Raw genomic sequence first — 17,391 nt, 5'->3', positions numbered from 1 at the left:
ACTCCGGCTCTTCCCAGAGGGATCCAGGCTCTTCCCAGGGGTGCCCAGCGAGCGGGCAAAGGACATGCGGGAAATTCCCCTTCAACGAGAGCGAAAACAAAAGGCTTTTCCACCGTGGGGCTGATGAAAGGGCCGCGCGGATCGCGCTGCGACCGCGCCGGGCGGGGCCGGGCCGGGAGGCGGGGCCGGGCCGAGCGCGGGGCGCTGCGGGGCCGGGCCGGGCCGTGCGGAGCCGGGCCGGGCCGGGCCGGGCCGAACCGGGTCGATCCCGCCATGGCCATCGCGCACATCGCCACCGAGTACGTGTTCTCCGACTTCCTGCTGAAGGAGCCGCCCGAGACGCGCTTCAAGGGGCTGCGGCTCGAGCTGGCGCTCGACAAGATGGTCACCTGCGTGGCCGTGGGGCTGCCGCTGCTGCTCATCTCGCTCGCCTTCGCCCAGGAGATCTCCATCGGTAACCGGCGGCCTCCTCGCGGGAGGGGAGGAAGCGGAGGAGGTGGAGGAGGAGGGCGGGCTGGCGGAGCCGGGCGGCCCCGGCGGCCCCGTGGTGGCCCTGGGGACACGGCGGTTCCTGCGGGTTGTGGGTGTCGCGGTGGGCCGTGGGAGTGGGGCCATGGTGGTGCTGAAGGGGCGTCTCCATTGCTACCACGGGGTGTTTTGTGTGTTGGACATGGGGTGCCAAACTCTCCAGGCAGCGTGTCCCACATCCTGCAGGTGGGCATCCCCACACCACATGTGTGCATGAGGTGACTTGCGCAGGGGACATTGGCACATGGCTTTGGATGCTCGCCTGCTGCCTCTCCTAGGCTTGGGGCACCATTAGCTCTCGTGGGTCTCAGCCCACCCAAGGGCTGCCCTCAGCAGCGACGCCCTCGCAGGGCCAGGGCTCAGCACCCACCTGCCTGCAGGATGCCCTGGGTGGAGGCTGCGGTGTGTGCGGGTGAGGAGCGGTTCCCACCGGCCCCTCCGGAGCACCCGTGCCCCTGTGGTGCTGGGACCAGAGCAACAGGTTCACTTGGGCTATGGGCAGGGATGGGAGGCAGCACAGATCTCCTGGAGCCAACCGCCTGCTCACAGCGCGTCTTGCCCAGGTGTCAAGCACTGGGGTTGGTCCTTCCTTCTCCTTCCTCATTCCCTGCTCTTTCTTGATGAATATCCAAACGCTGAGGTGATGTGACCTCTTTGGTGTCATTCTCTAACACCCCTGGAGCGAGGCCACCAGCAGCTCAGCTGCCACATGGATAGGCAACGTTGCACTGTGTGGCCTGGAGAAGGTGACAGCCACCTGGGTCTGTTCATGTCTCAATGCTCATCAGCCTTAAGCATAAGCAGCCGGTTGGACTGTGCCTTGAGGACTGCCCGTACGCAGTGCTGCGGTTCCCAGTGCTTGGAGGGCTTTGCAATAATGTTTGGTGTTGTTTATGAGCCGTCAGGAGCAGGTGCTTGGGAGGATTTCCAGACGTCTGGGTTTGGACGGAGGATATCTCCGTTTGTGTGTTGAGCCTGGTCACCTGCTGCTCGGATTTGAGCTGCTAGGCTCTGGTTCCCAGGGGCGGCACTGGGTGGGAGATGGGAATAGCGTTTCTGAAACTCTTCCAGTTCAAGTCCCGTTGAAGGGATGTGTGCCTCAACGTGCCTTTTACACAAGAAAGGCCAAATTATCTTTTTTGTTATTTTTTAAAACTAATTACTTTACTGTGCTTCTTTCCTCTGCCCAAGTTTCAGGAGTAGTTGTGCAGCCCTTCCAGCACCTGAGAAGTGACTGAGGTGACTTGGATTTATAATCCAGAGGCTTGCTTATAAAAATCATGCTTCATGTAAGAATGGTTCTGAATTCAAATGGCACTACCTGAATTAAGGTTTTTTAGGCGAATTAGCACTCCTGCCACTTTTGAGACAGAAGTGAGCCACAGGACTTCTGCACTTGCAGAAATAGCTGTTTTTGCTGCAGGTACCTGTTCAGTGGCGTTCAGTGTCTTGTGCCCAGTAGACCTGTTTTGCATCTGAGCTATGTGTTTCATAGTCCTGAGTAAAGGTGCTGTCAGGGGAGTAGTAATGGATTGGTCTGTGGATTGGTGGTGGATCTGCCAAAGCATCACGAATAGCATTAACCAGATAGCAGACTGCTCACCAGGGAACAGGCACACACCAAGTGCAGGAGACATAAGCAGAGTTTTGTCACTTGCAATAATCCTGGGCAACCAGACAAGACCAGATCTGAGTCCTGTGGAAGGTCTCTTCAAGCAGAATCTTGCAGAAGTCTTTCTGCAGAACAGCTTGCTGCTTTTAATCCTGAATCCACTGCTGATGTGTTCTCATTTCTTCCTCTTGAAGCAGTGCAAAAGAGGCTTTTGTTTCACGGGACAGTGCAGGTGAACACAGCAGGTTTGCTAGTTGGGGATGGGACCTCTCAGTTCTTCCTCTGCTTCCCCTCTAAAATCTCTCTCAGGATCCACCTCTGCCTGAAGGAGTGGCTGTGTATGAGCCCTCTTACCTTGTGCTACTCTGCAGATTTTTTTCCCATTTTGCTGATTCATATAGAGCTCAAAACTATAGTTACATTGCGGAGTTTGGTGCGGGGTGTTTTAATGCTTCTCTCATTTTTATCAGTTAACAAATTCTCATCTTCACTAATCAAGTGCTTAGTCCTCAGCCTACAATATATATTATATCCTTCAGTGTTAAAATAATTCAAACTGTATCTGAGCCTACAACACACACTTGAAGCAACAGTTAAAACAGGCACTAAACCTTGCAGGTCAGGAATGTGCCGTGTGTTACTTTTTGCTTGTAGTTCTGAGAGGTTATAAGAAAAAAAAATGGCATTTAAAACAGAGCTCTTCTATTTGAAAAATGGAAGAAGCCTGTGACATGCAAGGTCCCAGCGCGAGGTGGAACTGCACTGCGTGGTTTCTATATAGAAAGTGATACTGTATCGGCTGTGCTGCCCTTTGCCTGTTCCATTTGCCCTATCCCATTTCTGTTGCTATCTCCCTTTCCTCGCGCAGTGTTTACTGCCTAACAGGCAGGCTTCTTGGGTGAGTTATCAAAGCTGTTTTCATTAAGATACACTTTTGGTGGGCAGAGGGAAGGCTGGAGGGTTTGGCAGCTGGATACGCCTAAGTCTGGAAGTGGTGGTGGGATTTCTTTCAGACACTTCCTTAGGCACTTGTGCCTTGAAAGACTTCAGGAGCGCTAAGCTGAGAGAAGGTGGTAGGGTCTATTTTAGGTCTGAAAAAGGGCAACTCTAAATCAGCAGTGGCTGTGGAAGCAATACACGAGTCACAGCGTGAAAATATCCCTGTCTCCAGGTGCAGAAATTGTACGCGCTATCCAGCAAGGAGTGCTCGGATCCTATTTCTGTTGGGATAATTGCATCCTTCCCACCTACGTATCCTGGCAGCTTGGCTGGCTGCTGCTGTCGGCTTCACTTTCTGCTCCCTTTTGGTATTTTGTCACAGCGCAGTGTTAGATAGCAGCAATTTTCGTTCTACGGGTTGTTAATTGTGCAGAACAGTCGTCAGCTACTGGCTGCAGTGACTGCCTGGGATCAGCAGCCTCATAGGGTCAGCAGGAGGAGGTGCAATATAACCTTGTTACATTATTCCCTGTTACATTTTAGAAAACCGTCATCAGCTGCAGGTCTGTCAGGGTTTTAAGGATTTTTTTTCTGGTATTGCTTAGCCCTGGTTGTTTTGGGCCTGTCCTGGGTAGCTCTGCTGCTCCAGGCACTGGCAAAGAGAAGGCTTGAAATCCTGCACCTGTTACCTCTTCACTTCCAGTCCTTGTCTTATACGTTTTTACATAGGGAACTTGAAAATGGAAATAAAAATTGGAACACAAGGGTTTGAATAATGTATTTCCTTATATTCCATATGTTATTTTCTTACATTGTTTGGGAGTTCTTTGGGTAAATATAGTTTGGATGGTCAGGTACTACAGTAACAGTAACGTAAACAGTACCAGTGACATATATATGGATATTTATTTATAGAGGGGGGGAGGGGAAATAAATTAATAAATTAAAGATGTGGGCACACTCAGCCTTGTTAAACTCAGTAGTTCATCTGAGTTTCTGTTGTATGATTATATTTTTTAATAAGAATAGCTCTGAGTTATGGCTGATATTCCAGGTTTTAATCAATTCTGGGCAAAATATCCGTGGCTAGCTTGGTTGTAGCAGAAAAGCGAGCAGGAGCACAGCATCAACAGCAGCACCAGGCGCCTGCAGCCTTCCAGGGGAAGGGAATTACAAACACACTTTGCTCCCCACTCCGCTTGCTCCCCCCTGCAGTGTCTGGGCCCGGGGTTCAAAACCAGGAGTCCAGAGAAGCGCTTCAGAGCAAATTAATGTCACCAAGGATGTCTGACTATTTACCAATATCTTTTTTTTTCTCCTTACTTTTAATTTTTCCTCTTTTGTAAGCTGCATTAGCTTTATATTTTGCACTACTACATTGCCAAAGTAAACCTCAATGAACAGGTTATTTCAGCTTATGGACCTATTTGTTTTTCTCCATACTTTTCTTCTTGTGCTTCTTATCCATCTTTTTGTCTCTCTTTTTTTTTTTCTCGTAGTTTTTAATATTGGTGCGGGGCATGTGCTTTGTGTGGTGCCTTGAAGCACACTGTGCACTGCCTATATGTGGCTTGATTTTCTTGTTTGTGGCTTCTTCTTTAGTGGCTGATAAAGTGGATAATTCTTGCTAGATAAAATCAAGTATTGTGGTATTGTGGCTAATTCATTTTGCATGGCGTAAAATTATAGGAGCGATCAATTTTAATAATCCAAACCTATGCGAATCTTTTTTCTTTCTTTCTTTCTTTTTTCCTAGTGATTGCAGGGCATCAGAAAACAAATCATTATTAACTGGAGGTTCCATGCTGTGAAATACAAGCCTGCAGACCCCGGCTCAGCAGTGAGCCTCTGATGAACATCAGTTCTCAGAGTACTCACAGTTATTGCGGGGCTTTATTAGGTGCCTGAGCAGGGAGAGAGCGGCTGAACCCTGGGGCAGGAAACCTGCCCTGCTTCCAGTCACCCGCTACACAGGCAGAGCAGGCCAGTACCATCCTGGGACCAGCTCCTTTGGTCCTGAGCTTCCCCTTGGCATTCTAGGATGGAAGAAAGTTTCTTATTTTTGGAAAGCATCAGCAGGCGCAGCAGGGTGGGAAGTGGCTCAGATCCTGCTCTTTGAGCATTTGCAGCAGCATTTCCATGTCTGTTTGCGATAGAGAAGCCAGGGCAGACTTGTTGCTTGTACTTCTAACTCTTAAGAAATCCCATTGACGATGGGGACATCTTCTCTCAGACACTTAGTGACTGAACCGGGCCAAGGACTTGGGCAAAGTGGGTGAAAAGGTGTCACCTGAGCATGGAGAGGAGGCCCTGACTCGCAGAGAGGCTCATGCTGGTGTAAAGAAAGATGCACTGCCCAGGGTGGTCACAGAATTGGCCAAAGCGGCCTCTTCGTGAAGGCAGCCACTTCTCAGTCCTCATCCTTCTCGCTCTGTATTGTATCTCCCTGTCATCATTACGGACTTGGGAGTCCATGAGCACTCGCTGGGACTTTTTTGCCTTTCTGTTACTTGTGGGAGCAGAGACCTGGGACTGGCCTCACATCCCCAGCTCGGGGAGGCCATTTCTTTCATAGCAGAGGACCTTCAGCCTTTCATAAACTAGCTCCAAGGCGTGCATATGTATTTACATATATATTTATGTTCATAGTGGTTCTGTGACAACAATTCGGCCCTTTGCCTATGTTGTACTTCAGTAAAAATTGCAACTTTTCTTTTTTCTTTCACCACTTCCTCTAGAAAATCCAAGCACAGACTAAATTGTCTGTGTGTTATTGATATTGCTCCTTCAGAACGTAGAGAGGGAAAAAAATGGAAAACCGATGGAAACTTGGCATTTTCATCATTAACTTAGGCACTTGACCAGTGGTTTCCCATGTGTGGGGTGGTGCTGTAATGCCCTTCCCATCAGAGGGGAACCCTAGGGCAGCGTGTGGTGCTGAGCACTCCTCTTGCTCACCCTCTGGAAGGGCCCCGTATTGATGGTTTCACACACTGACTCGTGTTGGTACCAGGAGTTCTGTTAATAGTGAGAGCAGAGCATAAATGGGCCCTTCAGTGTCTTTCCTGAGCTCCCACAGGTTTCTTTCACAGGTGGCAAGTATCTGGGAAGTAGAAACTCTTGGAGCTTCTCTGTTGGATATGGTGAAACTGCTGGTGTTGTGCGAGCTCTGTTAAATCCCCTGAGCTCTATTCTGATAAATATATATCTATTTTTTTGCCATAAGGGAGGCTTGTGACAGTTCAAACCACATCATGCAGCCTTGGAATAATTGTGAGTGACTCAGAAGGGAAGGCTTCTATTCAGCACGCTCCTCAACTCTGCTACATTGCAACACAGAAGCTACAGTGTTAAGTTCCTCTTATAAAGCAAGTTCTTGTTCTCTGAGACAGACCAGAAAGTAGGCACAAAAAAACCCCAAAGCAATCAGAACTGAGGGAAGCCTGTTGGAAACATTATTTTTTTCTTTAATATCAGAGTTTCAGAAAGGAAAAACTACAAAAACTCTTGTTAGCTTTCCTATAAAGAACCACTGATACCTACTCATGGTCCACACTGAGATACGGTGTAGGGAAGAGAGGTGCCGGGCCCTTTGGGAGAGCCTGGACACCAGGATTGCTCTGCCAAAAGGAAATCCCTGTTTCCACCTGTGTAACCTGTGCACGGCATCGTGGAAACCATTTCCTCAGGAAACCAGCCTGCCCTGGTGGCACTTGATACCCCTTGGTTCCCCTTTGGCCAAACTGAGTCAAATGCGATGACAGAGTTGCCTCAGGGAGGTTACATTCCCACAATATGTACCCAAAAAAGGCATAACAGACAGGTGCTTCTAATATCCCTTCTTTGGAGAAAGGTAGGAAAGGTCAACCCCCAGCAGGCCTCAGAGAATCCGTGTGGGAGTGTAACCCTTTGGATGCTGTCTGGGGACTGGAGCCGCTCTGCAGACTTTTCAGAACCGCCGTATTTCCATCTATTGTCTGATGTAGTAGCTTGGGATAACAGTGAACCCAAGCATGAGCTTTTCTTTCTTAACTTGATTTCTCTGTTTTAAATCTTCCCAATATCTGATAAGTTTTGCTTTGTTTTTCAGGTGCTCAGATAAGCTGTTTTGCACCCAGCTCCTTCTCCTGGCGACAAGCTGCTTATGTGGACTCCTATTGCTGGGCAGCAGTGCAGCAAAAGCAGACATCCCAGAACAACTTGGAAAATATCCCCCTGTGGCTTCATAAAGTATGTTCAGATCTCTTTCTTTGGGAAAAGCTGAAGTACAGAAATCTGCCTTTGCTTTACCTTTCTCCTTCCTCCTCTGCTGTAGTGCTTGGCTGTGAATTGACTTTATTTTTAGAGAAGAAGTTTTCTTTCTCTTGCTTCCAAGCAGGGTGGGACAGGAAGAGCATCAACATTTCATCTGAGCAGAAGAGCATCAACAAAAGCATCAACATTTTCTGCTTTTAAATAAAGGATCTGTCTTGGCACAATAACAAATATCACCAATTATCTGACACGAGAATAATGTTAATGTTGATGTGTTGCCCTGGAGCTGGCTGCCTGACTTTAGTCGGGAGCTATTTTAAAATTATGAAATAAGACAAAACCCAGGCTTATTTTTAGGCTAAATGTTGTTTTGTTCCATTACTGCTCCAGTTCCTCTCAGTCAGACCTTCTATAGAGGCCACTCAAGGCTGGTGGGACATCTCACAAGGCAGGAACCTCCATCTGCAGATGTGGACGTGCACTGTTGCACTGTTCTCCCTTTCTCTTGAGGGACAGAGCTACTGTTACCTAGTCTCTTTTAGATAAATTTTATTCCATAGTCATCTGTTGATAGTTGACTATAAGTCTCTTCATTTCCTATCCATGACAAATAGCTTAAGTAATCATATTTTTATGGCACGACCCACATGAATTTGCTGTCTCAGGAGCTGATGCAGGGGTGCTGTGTCCACAGTTCCTACGCAGTAGCTTAGTGCCATGTGATGTTTCCTTTTGGATGCCCTGTAGACCGAAATATATCTGAACAGCTGAGTCAGAGCCTGGGGCTGAGCCTGGGTGCCAATGTGGACTTCCTAAATCCATGCTTAGCCACCCCCCCTCCCCCGATCTACTCCGTGGAAGCCACACAGGCTCTTTGGATACTATTAATAAATATCCTGCTGCTTGTTCATCAGCTCTCACACTTAGCAAGTTTCCAGGGGCTGAGCAGTGTTACAGCTCCTAACCCCGGCCTTCAGTGCCCGCTGCTGCTGTGAGATATTTGGCTGCTCTTCCACTGTGGGGCCTGCAGCTGCTGGCTGCACGTGCAGCTGACGGGGTGCAGGGAAACACAGCCGTGCTTGTCTGCTGTGCAAGCAGCGGGCTGCAGAGCTCATCGCTCCGCAGACCTGGGCTATGTAACGGGCTTTAAAATGTGCAGAGCCTTTGTGGGAGCACAGTGATGTTAGTGAGATGAGAGACGCTCAGATGAGAGGTAGCTTTTCCCAGGAGTGCAGGGACAGGGATGCAAGTAAAAGGACCACAGGGATTGTTAAATACAGCTTTTCTTGTAAAGAAAATGCTGTAGGTTTTTCTTTCTGCATCCCAGGCAGCAGTGCAGCTTTTTGCCTGTGTCAGTCCTGCCTTGGTAGATGTCTCCCAAAACAAATTTGAAGTTTGAAAACTTGTTTTGGAGTGGAGAAGAGGAGCATATGCTGCAGTTCTCTGGGGAGCCTGACTCTCTAGTGAGCTGCGCGCTCTTTGAGCACTGTTGCTCCTTGAAAAACAGAATACTTGAGAATTTTCAGTGATCCTGAAATAACTCTTAATATTGAGTGTGCCTTAACAGAAAGCAAAATGAATTATGTACTCAAAAACATGACTCAAGAAATAAACTACATTTGCACGTGGATAATAAGGGAGTGTGGTATGTACTGCCTGTAATCTTAGTCTAAGATTTCCTCATCCTCGTAAGCTATAAAGATATCAAGATGCTCATCTGACTCATCTTCAGGCCTGTCACTGAGGAAATAGAGTGGTCAGGAGTCATGTTTTTTCTGATGTCTCTCTTTTCTTCTGGGAGACTTGAACTCCTTCAAGATGTTACTTGTATCTGTCTGAAGTACCAGAACTGAGCTACTAACTTCTAAAGAGAGGTTATAAGGAAAGGCAGGCAATGTAGATACGAGATGAGAGTTGTGTGTTTGGTCTCTCTTTTCTCCTTGTTTGCTTCTCGTTCCTAGGGATGAGTGCTCCACCTGACAATTTATTATAAAACTTGCCTTGATTCTTCACTTAAAAAGGTTATCTGCCCGTTGCTGGTCCTTGTAGTCTAGAGAAAAGTAAAGAAATGTGCGAAGGTGACCACAGCATCATCCTGTCTCCTCTAGGCATGATGGCAAGCAAGCAAGCTGGTGGTGGGGGAGAGGGGACAGGATACTAGGTATGACCAGCTCTCAAACCTGGATTGCTAGAATGGGGGTGCCTCTGATCACCAGACCTCAAGGGCTTTTTAGTTACTGTATTTTCTGGACTGCTAATAATTGGAGAGCATCAAGGAGGAAGAAGGAAAGCTGAGGCAAAGAGAGGGAACAGTTCTTCTGAGGAAGGGCCATAGTACCAGTGTGGAATAAAGGAAAATGTTCATTTGCACATTTCTGTGTGTCTGACAGACAGGAGAAATATTTCTTTTGTCACAGCACAACACAGCAAGGAAAAAACAGTCTCTTCACTTAGATCTCTGGAAAGTGAAGGGCAAATGTGGTAGGACCTGCTCAGAGCACTGAATATGAAGAATCGTTCTGTCTGTGTGTGTGAAGTGACACCTTGTTCAAAGTCATCATGATTTTGCTCTAAAAGAGATTTCCTGTGAGCCTGTGGATTGTTCTCTGACTTGCTTATCTACAATTACAGATAAAAAATTGATCCTTCATTATGTAGTTGGTATCATTATAATCACAGCTGTTACCTGGTTCTTGTTACTCACTGTTTATCCAACATTACAGTTGCCTGAGGATTCTTCATTTTTCAGCTATGAAGCCCCACCCAGGAGGATTAAGGGCTGTCAGTGCAAAAAAAAAAAAAAGAAAAAAAAAGGAAAAAAGGTAGATGAATGTTTAGTCACATCATTACTCTTGCTAACTGAGGCTGGAGAAATACAGTGTTTCAAGCTGTATCAAAACAGAAAATAAATAAGGAGTGGATGGGATATGAAAAAGAATTGCTTGGGTTGCAGTCTCAGATCTGGAGCCAAATGGCAAACTTTAGAATTGTGAGTCACTTATAGCTCACATTTTTTGCCCTGAAAACCCATGAAAAGTCTCCCATTGACTCTGCCAAGGATATGATTATGTCCAGAGGGGACTAAATAACTTTGCATGAGGAAATATGTTGCTGTTGTTAGCCTATTCTGGTGGTGAGGTTGGGAAGGAGGGAATTCCCGTATTTAGAATCTTCTCAATGGAGTGTAAAAAACAGGAATTGATGAAGCTGAGATTTATTTCATCATAATATTATTTATGTGAAATATTTTGATCCCCACTGAGTAAAAAACTTCCAGTGTTTCTTTGTTTAGTATTCAATATCAGTGAATTTTCTCAAGACTCCAATTCAGGCCTGTGGGTGCAGTTTAACAATGTTGTGTTATTGTACTTAAAGTTAGTATTTTACCTCCCCCAAATATGGTGGAATCTGAAAGCCTGCAGTCACTTTAGTAGTGTTTGCTCAGAGTAAATATGATGGCAGATGTAATGGGAGTTGTTTTGTGAATGTCGCTAAAGTTGTTCTCATCTTCTACAAGTTGTCTCCAGATTTCAGCAAGTTCTGTGTGGATCTCCTTGAAAATGCCTTCTAGGTCACATTGCTCTTTACAGAAAGTTTTGCTAGGTGTCTGGAAGAGGCCTTATTTTTGTTTTAGCAGTATTTTCTTTGGATGACACACATATTTCAGTTCGTAAAGAAGTTTAAGAAATACCCTTTAAATTTGTTTGCTGTGTTTTTACTGGATCTTAGTTGAACTGGGAATGTTCTGTTACTCTTTGGAGCTTTTATCTGATTTTTCTTTCCTTCAATAGTGTGGTGCCAACACATCTCTAAAGGACAGCTGTGTGATTCCAATATCTCATCTGCTCGTACCAATATATTACTCAAGCATTTTCTTCTATACATGGACATTCAATTAGGTTACACAGTTAACTAGTTTATGAAATTTAACTTGATAGGACTGAAAGAGATGTTTTCAAGAAGGCCAGGTCAGCCTCTGCAAATGTAGAAGGATGTTTTTAGGGCAAGAGAAAGGAGGCCTCGGGACTTAGGGATAGCTTGGTAACTTGCAGGTCCTTCACAGCCTGGGAATGATTCTCTTCTCTCTGTAAATACCCGTAAATACTGTGGGTGTTAGAAATGTGTTGTGCATGTCGGGCTCTCCCTATATCCCTGTCCATAACCAGTAGTTTATTGCTGTGTATTAACCCCAGTTGTTCAGATGCCTTTCTAAGCTTTTGTGGGTGGCACAAGTTATGCTTGACAGCTGCTTTCCGTGGCCTCTGAATAAAAGAGGACAAAAATCATGCCATGAGAATATTAGGAATTCATTCAGGTATTTGTAGTGCGTGAAAGACTTTGCACATTTCACTGGGAACCGAAATGGAGTGAATGCAGTTCACGTCGTTCTGAATATTTACCTGAATACAGACAGTCACAAATTCTATCAAAGTAGAGTTGTTTTGGAAAATATGTATTCAGTTTGTGCAAGTAATTTCAGGAGAGGAGCAAATGTATGCAATTGAATAAATGGTCAAAAGCAGTGCAGTATGTTAAACAGATACAAGATTCCCAGAGTACAGACTCCATCCTTAATGATTATTTTTCATCTTAGTTCATAGTAGCCTGTGTTGATTTAAAACTGCTTGACAGAGTTATGGTCAATGATGTAATGAAACATGTTCACATCTGTGAAGTGTTCACATTTTGATGTACGACTTTGATTTAATGTTAACCTTTAATGATAACCTGCTTGGGTGAGTACTAGAGCAGAAGACTTTCGCACAATGTATTGGTGCAGGTGCTGAGAGGGCGGATGAAGACTCTGTATCTTCACATCCTCATACACCCATCTCCAAAGCTCTTATGGGGCAGGAAGATGATAGTTTCTGTCTTCCAGGGCTGGGTGGAGTATGGGAGCTGCAGGTTTCCAAATAGCTCATGACAGATCTGGTCCCTTTTTTGTCTTGGACCAGATGCATCTGTTTTAATCTCTTTTAGGAAGTCTTTCTTCAGTGATTCAGTTTCATTTGCCACCCTAAATCTAGCATTACGAACTTGCTGTTGAGAAGGAATTTGATAACAGGGCAGCAAAAATAAAACTGAGTTTTACTTTTAGGGCAGAGCTTGCTCTGCCATATCTCTGTGTTTATAGTTCTTGAGCTCAGCGGCACTCCTGTTTAATCTAAATGCAGCAAAGACTACAAACTATCCAAAACTACAGTAGCTCTTCATATTTGTGTGTTCAGTTCCACAGAAGTAAATATATTAACGAGGGAAGAAAGGCGAACTTTGCGTGCTGATCCTTGCATGAATACCACGGAGTATTTAAAATGAGAAGTCCTTGTGCATGACTGTGAAGTTTAGTTGGGTGGGCTGCATAACCCAAGTCTTTTGCTGTGAAATCTGACTTGTGTCCCGTGACTTTGCATTTTCACTTCTGCCTGTTATTTCAAGGCCTCACACTTTGATGATTCAAAACAATTTTTCAGTCATCTAAGACTACTGTTAATGAACAGAACAAGTGTGTTTTACAGGCTAGCCAAATGAACATGCCTTCGTCCCTTCACGAAAATGTATTTTAATAGAAGTATTTAAATAAAATCATGGGAAATCGAATAGGAGACCTATAGGAACTGATGGTACTTGGCTGACTTTATACTGCGGTGGAACCTAATCCCGTATTTTTCTCCCCTCTAGTTTTTCCCCTACATCCTTCTGCTGGTTGCCATCCTGCTGTACCTGCCCTGTTTGTTCTGGCGCTTCACGGCAGCTCCACATCTTTCCTCAGACCTGAAGTTTATTATGGAAGAGCTGGACAAAGCCTATAACAGGGCAATCAAGGCTGCTAAATGCATCTGCAGTGCAGACACCAAGGACCCTGCTGATGTGGTGCCAAGTGCTAATGAAAACTTGACTCAGAGGTAAGACACTGAGCCCTCGGTTTCTTTGTGCTTTTTCTCAAGCTCTTAACAAATATAATATTTGAATTATCCTAGAAATTTGTTGCAAATTGAATGTACATTTTAAAAATCAATTTAAAAGATATATCTGAAATCATTATGGTGCACATGGAGTTGGACCTCATAGCTTTCTTTTATCAAAGAAAACATTTGTTTTTCAGATAACTAATTACCTGAGGTTGTCCGGATTCCTTTTGTTGTAGCAGGTGTTAATTAGTTTTACGGTCACACAGTAAGGAAACAGGGATGGCTGCATTGTTTATTTATTCCATGCTCTTGGCAGTTTCTCACATCCTGTGATGCACAATTTATTACTAGTCTTCTCTTGCCTCCTCAGATTTGCAAATCTTATTTTTAAAACAAAAAGTAAGAGGATGGAAAACAAATATCAAAAGAAAAAAAAACATTCCCTGATCAAATTGAGGCACTGCTTCAAACAGATCCAGCTTCTGGTTTATCCTAGGGTCCTATATCTCTTTGTGTGGGGGGATAGGAGCACTGCAGTAGGGAGCTGAGTGAGCTGTTCTTTAATATATATATAGTAAAGTCTTTGCAAGTTAAAAAAAAAAACCTCTCAGTGCACTGTTAACCTAACGTGTGCTTGGGAAGGCTGCTTTTCCTCTTGAGTTTGCATATTTTATATTTGAAAAGACCAAAAGGTTTTCTTAAAGAGAGGGAAATATTTGGCTTCTTTCTGCCTTCAAGTGCTTGATCTCTTTTGATGCTCTCATTCAGCTTCTGAGTGGCCTTTCTGCATTAAATTATCAGTACTCTTCATATATCTGCTTTATTCTATTTTTTTTCCATTGGCTTCAATTAACCTACCTTTATTTTGTCACAGGAAGAGAAAATCCAAGCTTGTGTCCATTTTAGAATATTTACTTTATTTGAAATTTGAGGAAGACAAGAATGCTGCAGTATCTGATCTATGTGGTTTGGTTTCCTGTTTTTCAGTTTGTGGGAAATATCAGAGAGCCACTTCAAATACCCAATTGTGGAGCAATACCTGAAGACAAAGAAGTTTTCCAAGTTTTTAATTATCAAATATGTTATCTGCCGTTTACTGACCCTGGTGATTATTTTCATTGCATGCCTCTACCTGGGCTATTACATTAGCCTCTCCTCTCTGAGTGATGAGTTTCTCTGCACTATCAAAACAGGAATCTTGAAGAATGACACAAGTGTCCCAGAAAGGGTTCAATGCAAACTTATTGCTGTTGGGGTCTTCAAGGTCCTCAGCTACATTAACTTGATAGTCTATCTTCTAGTGATGCCCCTGGTTGTGTATGCCATGTTTGTTCCCTTCCGCTGGAATTCAAGGATTCTTAAAGTGTATGAAATCCTGCCAACTTTTGATATTCTGAAAGTTAAGTCAAAAAGTTTTGATGACTTAAGCCTTTACCTCCTCTTTCTTGAGGAAAATGTAAGTGAACTTAAATCATTTAAATGCCTCAAAGTGCTGGAGAACATTGCAGCTTCTGAGAAGTTTGATGTCATGCAACTTTTGATAAACCTGGGTACTATTAAGACAGATACTGTAGATGGGAAGCCATTGCCAAAGAAGCCTGAAGAAGCAGCTGCAGAAGAGCTAGAAAAAGATGCTACAGAGCTACAAGGTAAGGTGATCTGTTTTTTCCTTGAAAAAGGAAAAAAAAATACAGACCTGCTAGTATATTGACAGCAGGAATCCACTAATACAAAATCCATTCATATAATATGGCAGGCTTCAGCCTACCAATACCTTTAATGCCTTCTATAAGGAAATCGGTCTGTTTAGACCTTGTTGTCTAACGGCTATAACTTCATTTTCATACAGGAAGACTGTGGTTTGCAAGTCCCTGGCACAGGCTGCAGGCTGAAGGGTCTGCTGGGTTGGTGGTGTCCTCGCTGACATCTCTGCTCAAGGAGGAAGGGGTTTTGCTGCTCTGAACTTGTAGTCCCTGCAAACACCTGCACTGAAGAACACTAAACTCTTCTGCAGTAGGTTGCACTTGAAGATCAGTGCAAATGAGAAAGTTAGTAGTTTCAGGACATCATTTTTTAAGAGATTGGTTTGAAATATTAAGAGTTTGAAAGACTGCGAGATTAGAAAGAAAGAGCTTAGTCTGCCCTTCATACACATACTCCCCCCTCCAACCCACAAAAAAAGGTCCCTGGGGTGAGTGTAGAATAGCAGAAATCTGAGATTAACATAGAAATAACAACTCTGATATTCAGAATTGTCAGAAGAGGACAGGAGGTGGGAAATGAAACTGGGGTCTCCATATATGCTCTTGTTCCTCCTTAAGCAGAAATAGGAACAATGACTGTAAAGTGATTTTTGACAAAATCCTCTGAGTCGGAGTCTGGATTAGTGCACCTGTTCTTGGGATATTCCCAACAGTTCAGATGTGGCACATCAGTTCCTGGGCTAGGACAGTTATGGAAGAGAAAACAAACGTCCAGACAGAGGCACCGAGAGCTGAAGATCCAGTCCTGCCACGTGGTGCAAACACAGCCAGTGTCGTAGCTGTCCTGCACAGCGCCAGGGCACCCAGGTCCCCTGAGCGAGGAGTTCAGACCCCTGTGCTGCCACCCCCAAGAGCCCTTAATTCTAGAAATGAAGGTGCTCCAGAATGGAAAGGCTCAGGTGGCCTGAGTAAGCAAATGTCAACACTGAGGGCAAGCGAAAGGACTATTTCAAAGGCAGGAAAAACTGGAATCTACCTTCTCTGCCATTGACTGCCCTGTGCTAAATACAAGGAAGCATCTTCCAAAGGGTGACAGTTCCTCTATGCCAGGGTCGAGCAGCTCTCATAGACTGAGGTTTGGAGGAGGAGAAGGGAATTTACAAACAGGGAATTTGGAACAGATACTCAGAATTATTTTAAACTATGCAGAAAAAGCATTTCTGGCAGGCAGTTCTCGTAGAGCAGTTCGAGTACTTCTGACAGAGAATACTTCTCCTTTTAAATGCGTCCCTTTTCCAAAATACAGGCGGATGGACAAGGTGGAGATCTCTGCTTGTTGAGCTGAAAACACTGATAGGAAATCTGACTTACCTTTTATGGAAACCAGAGCTTTTGAAACTGCTTTAATTTCACAAAAACACTTCAAAGGTTTTTAGTTTGCTTTTCTTCAGAGCAAAAGAAAATCACGATTTTCTTCTTCAGCTCTATTTAAACGTGCTAGGAAAAGCAGCTGCCCTCTCCTGGCCAGCTGGCATGTGTTTCTCATTTTGACTGGCTCCTGTTGTGGACTTCATGTTACATCAGCAGAGCATCTCCCATTGCCTGTGTTTTCCTCTGTTGCCAGTGATGTTCGTGTGTTTTGAGAAGTGAACGTGGAAAGAGAGGAGGGGTAGATGATGGCTCCAGAAACCGCAGGGGTTCCTGGGCACTGAGAGCCACGTCCTGACTGTTCTGGGACAGCTAGGGGCCCTGCCTGTGTCCATGCAGTTGAGGCCTAGAACTCCTGCAGTGCTGGAGATGCTGCTCAGGGTCTGGCTGGGCAGCGCTGCAGCCTCAGGGTTCCCGCTGCCCCTTCGTGCCAGCGTGGCACCCAAGGAGCCTGAAGGAAGCTGAGGTTGTTCTGCAGCCTCTCCTTCTGCTGCTCTGCTGCAGGAAGCCACTCCAGTGCGGCCCAGGGGAGCTGCTGGGGGCACTGTCTTTGTTGCAGGTGTGAAGGAGGATGTGCTAATGGCTTTGTTTTCTGTTTAGTCCTGCCAGACCGTGATGCGAGTAGCAACGAGAGTCCAAAGGAAGATAAAAGGATTCGCCAGAGACTTACAGAGGCTTCGTGCTGATGCCTTCCAGTTGCAGCAGGCAGGAGCTTTGCGTTTCGAGAGGGCTTTGCCTTCACCTTCGCTACGCTGGACACAAGGTGTTGCCCTGCACGCAACCGTCTTGATAACCTGACAGCTCTTCAGAGGCCAAAGTGGTTTGCAGACTACTTGCTATGTCATTATCATCATTTACATATTTGAAAAGGCATTTTATAGATTCTATTATTTATTTTTAAAAAAAGAACAAAACAACAACAAAAGAATTTGAGTAACAAGTGAATTGCACTGAATGCAATTAAAGCTGCATCAGTAAGAGGTAGGACTGCAAAACAGAGGAATGGGAAAGATAACTG

General features: G+C 45.0%; 1 protein-coding gene across 1 annotated transcript; it reads left to right on the top strand.

The window, feature by feature from the left end:
• The first annotated feature begins 258 nt into the window (after nucleotides 1-258).
• Nucleotides 259-17,215, top strand: PANX1 (pannexin 1). Its single transcript, XM_010218857.2, has 5 exons — nucleotides 259-454; nucleotides 7,170-7,309; nucleotides 13,013-13,236; nucleotides 14,230-14,891; nucleotides 16,974-17,215. Exons 1-5 carry the CDS (start codon nucleotides 274-276, stop codon nucleotides 17,057-17,059), a joined length of 1,293 nt encoding a protein of 430 aa, XP_010217159.2. The 5' UTR covers nucleotides 259-273; the 3' UTR covers nucleotides 17,060-17,215.
• Nucleotides 17,216-17,391: the final 176 nt, after the last annotated feature.

The sequence above is a fragment of the Tinamus guttatus genome, unplaced genomic scaffold (assembly GCF_059628265.1).
Source record: "Tinamus guttatus ecotype Peru unplaced genomic scaffold, ASM5962826v1 Tinamus_guttatus_pri_ptg000150l, whole genome shotgun sequence".
NCBI lineage: Eukaryota > Metazoa > Chordata > Aves > Tinamiformes > Tinamidae > Tinamus > Tinamus guttatus.
This window is presented reverse-complemented; position numbering and strand designations above follow the sequence as displayed.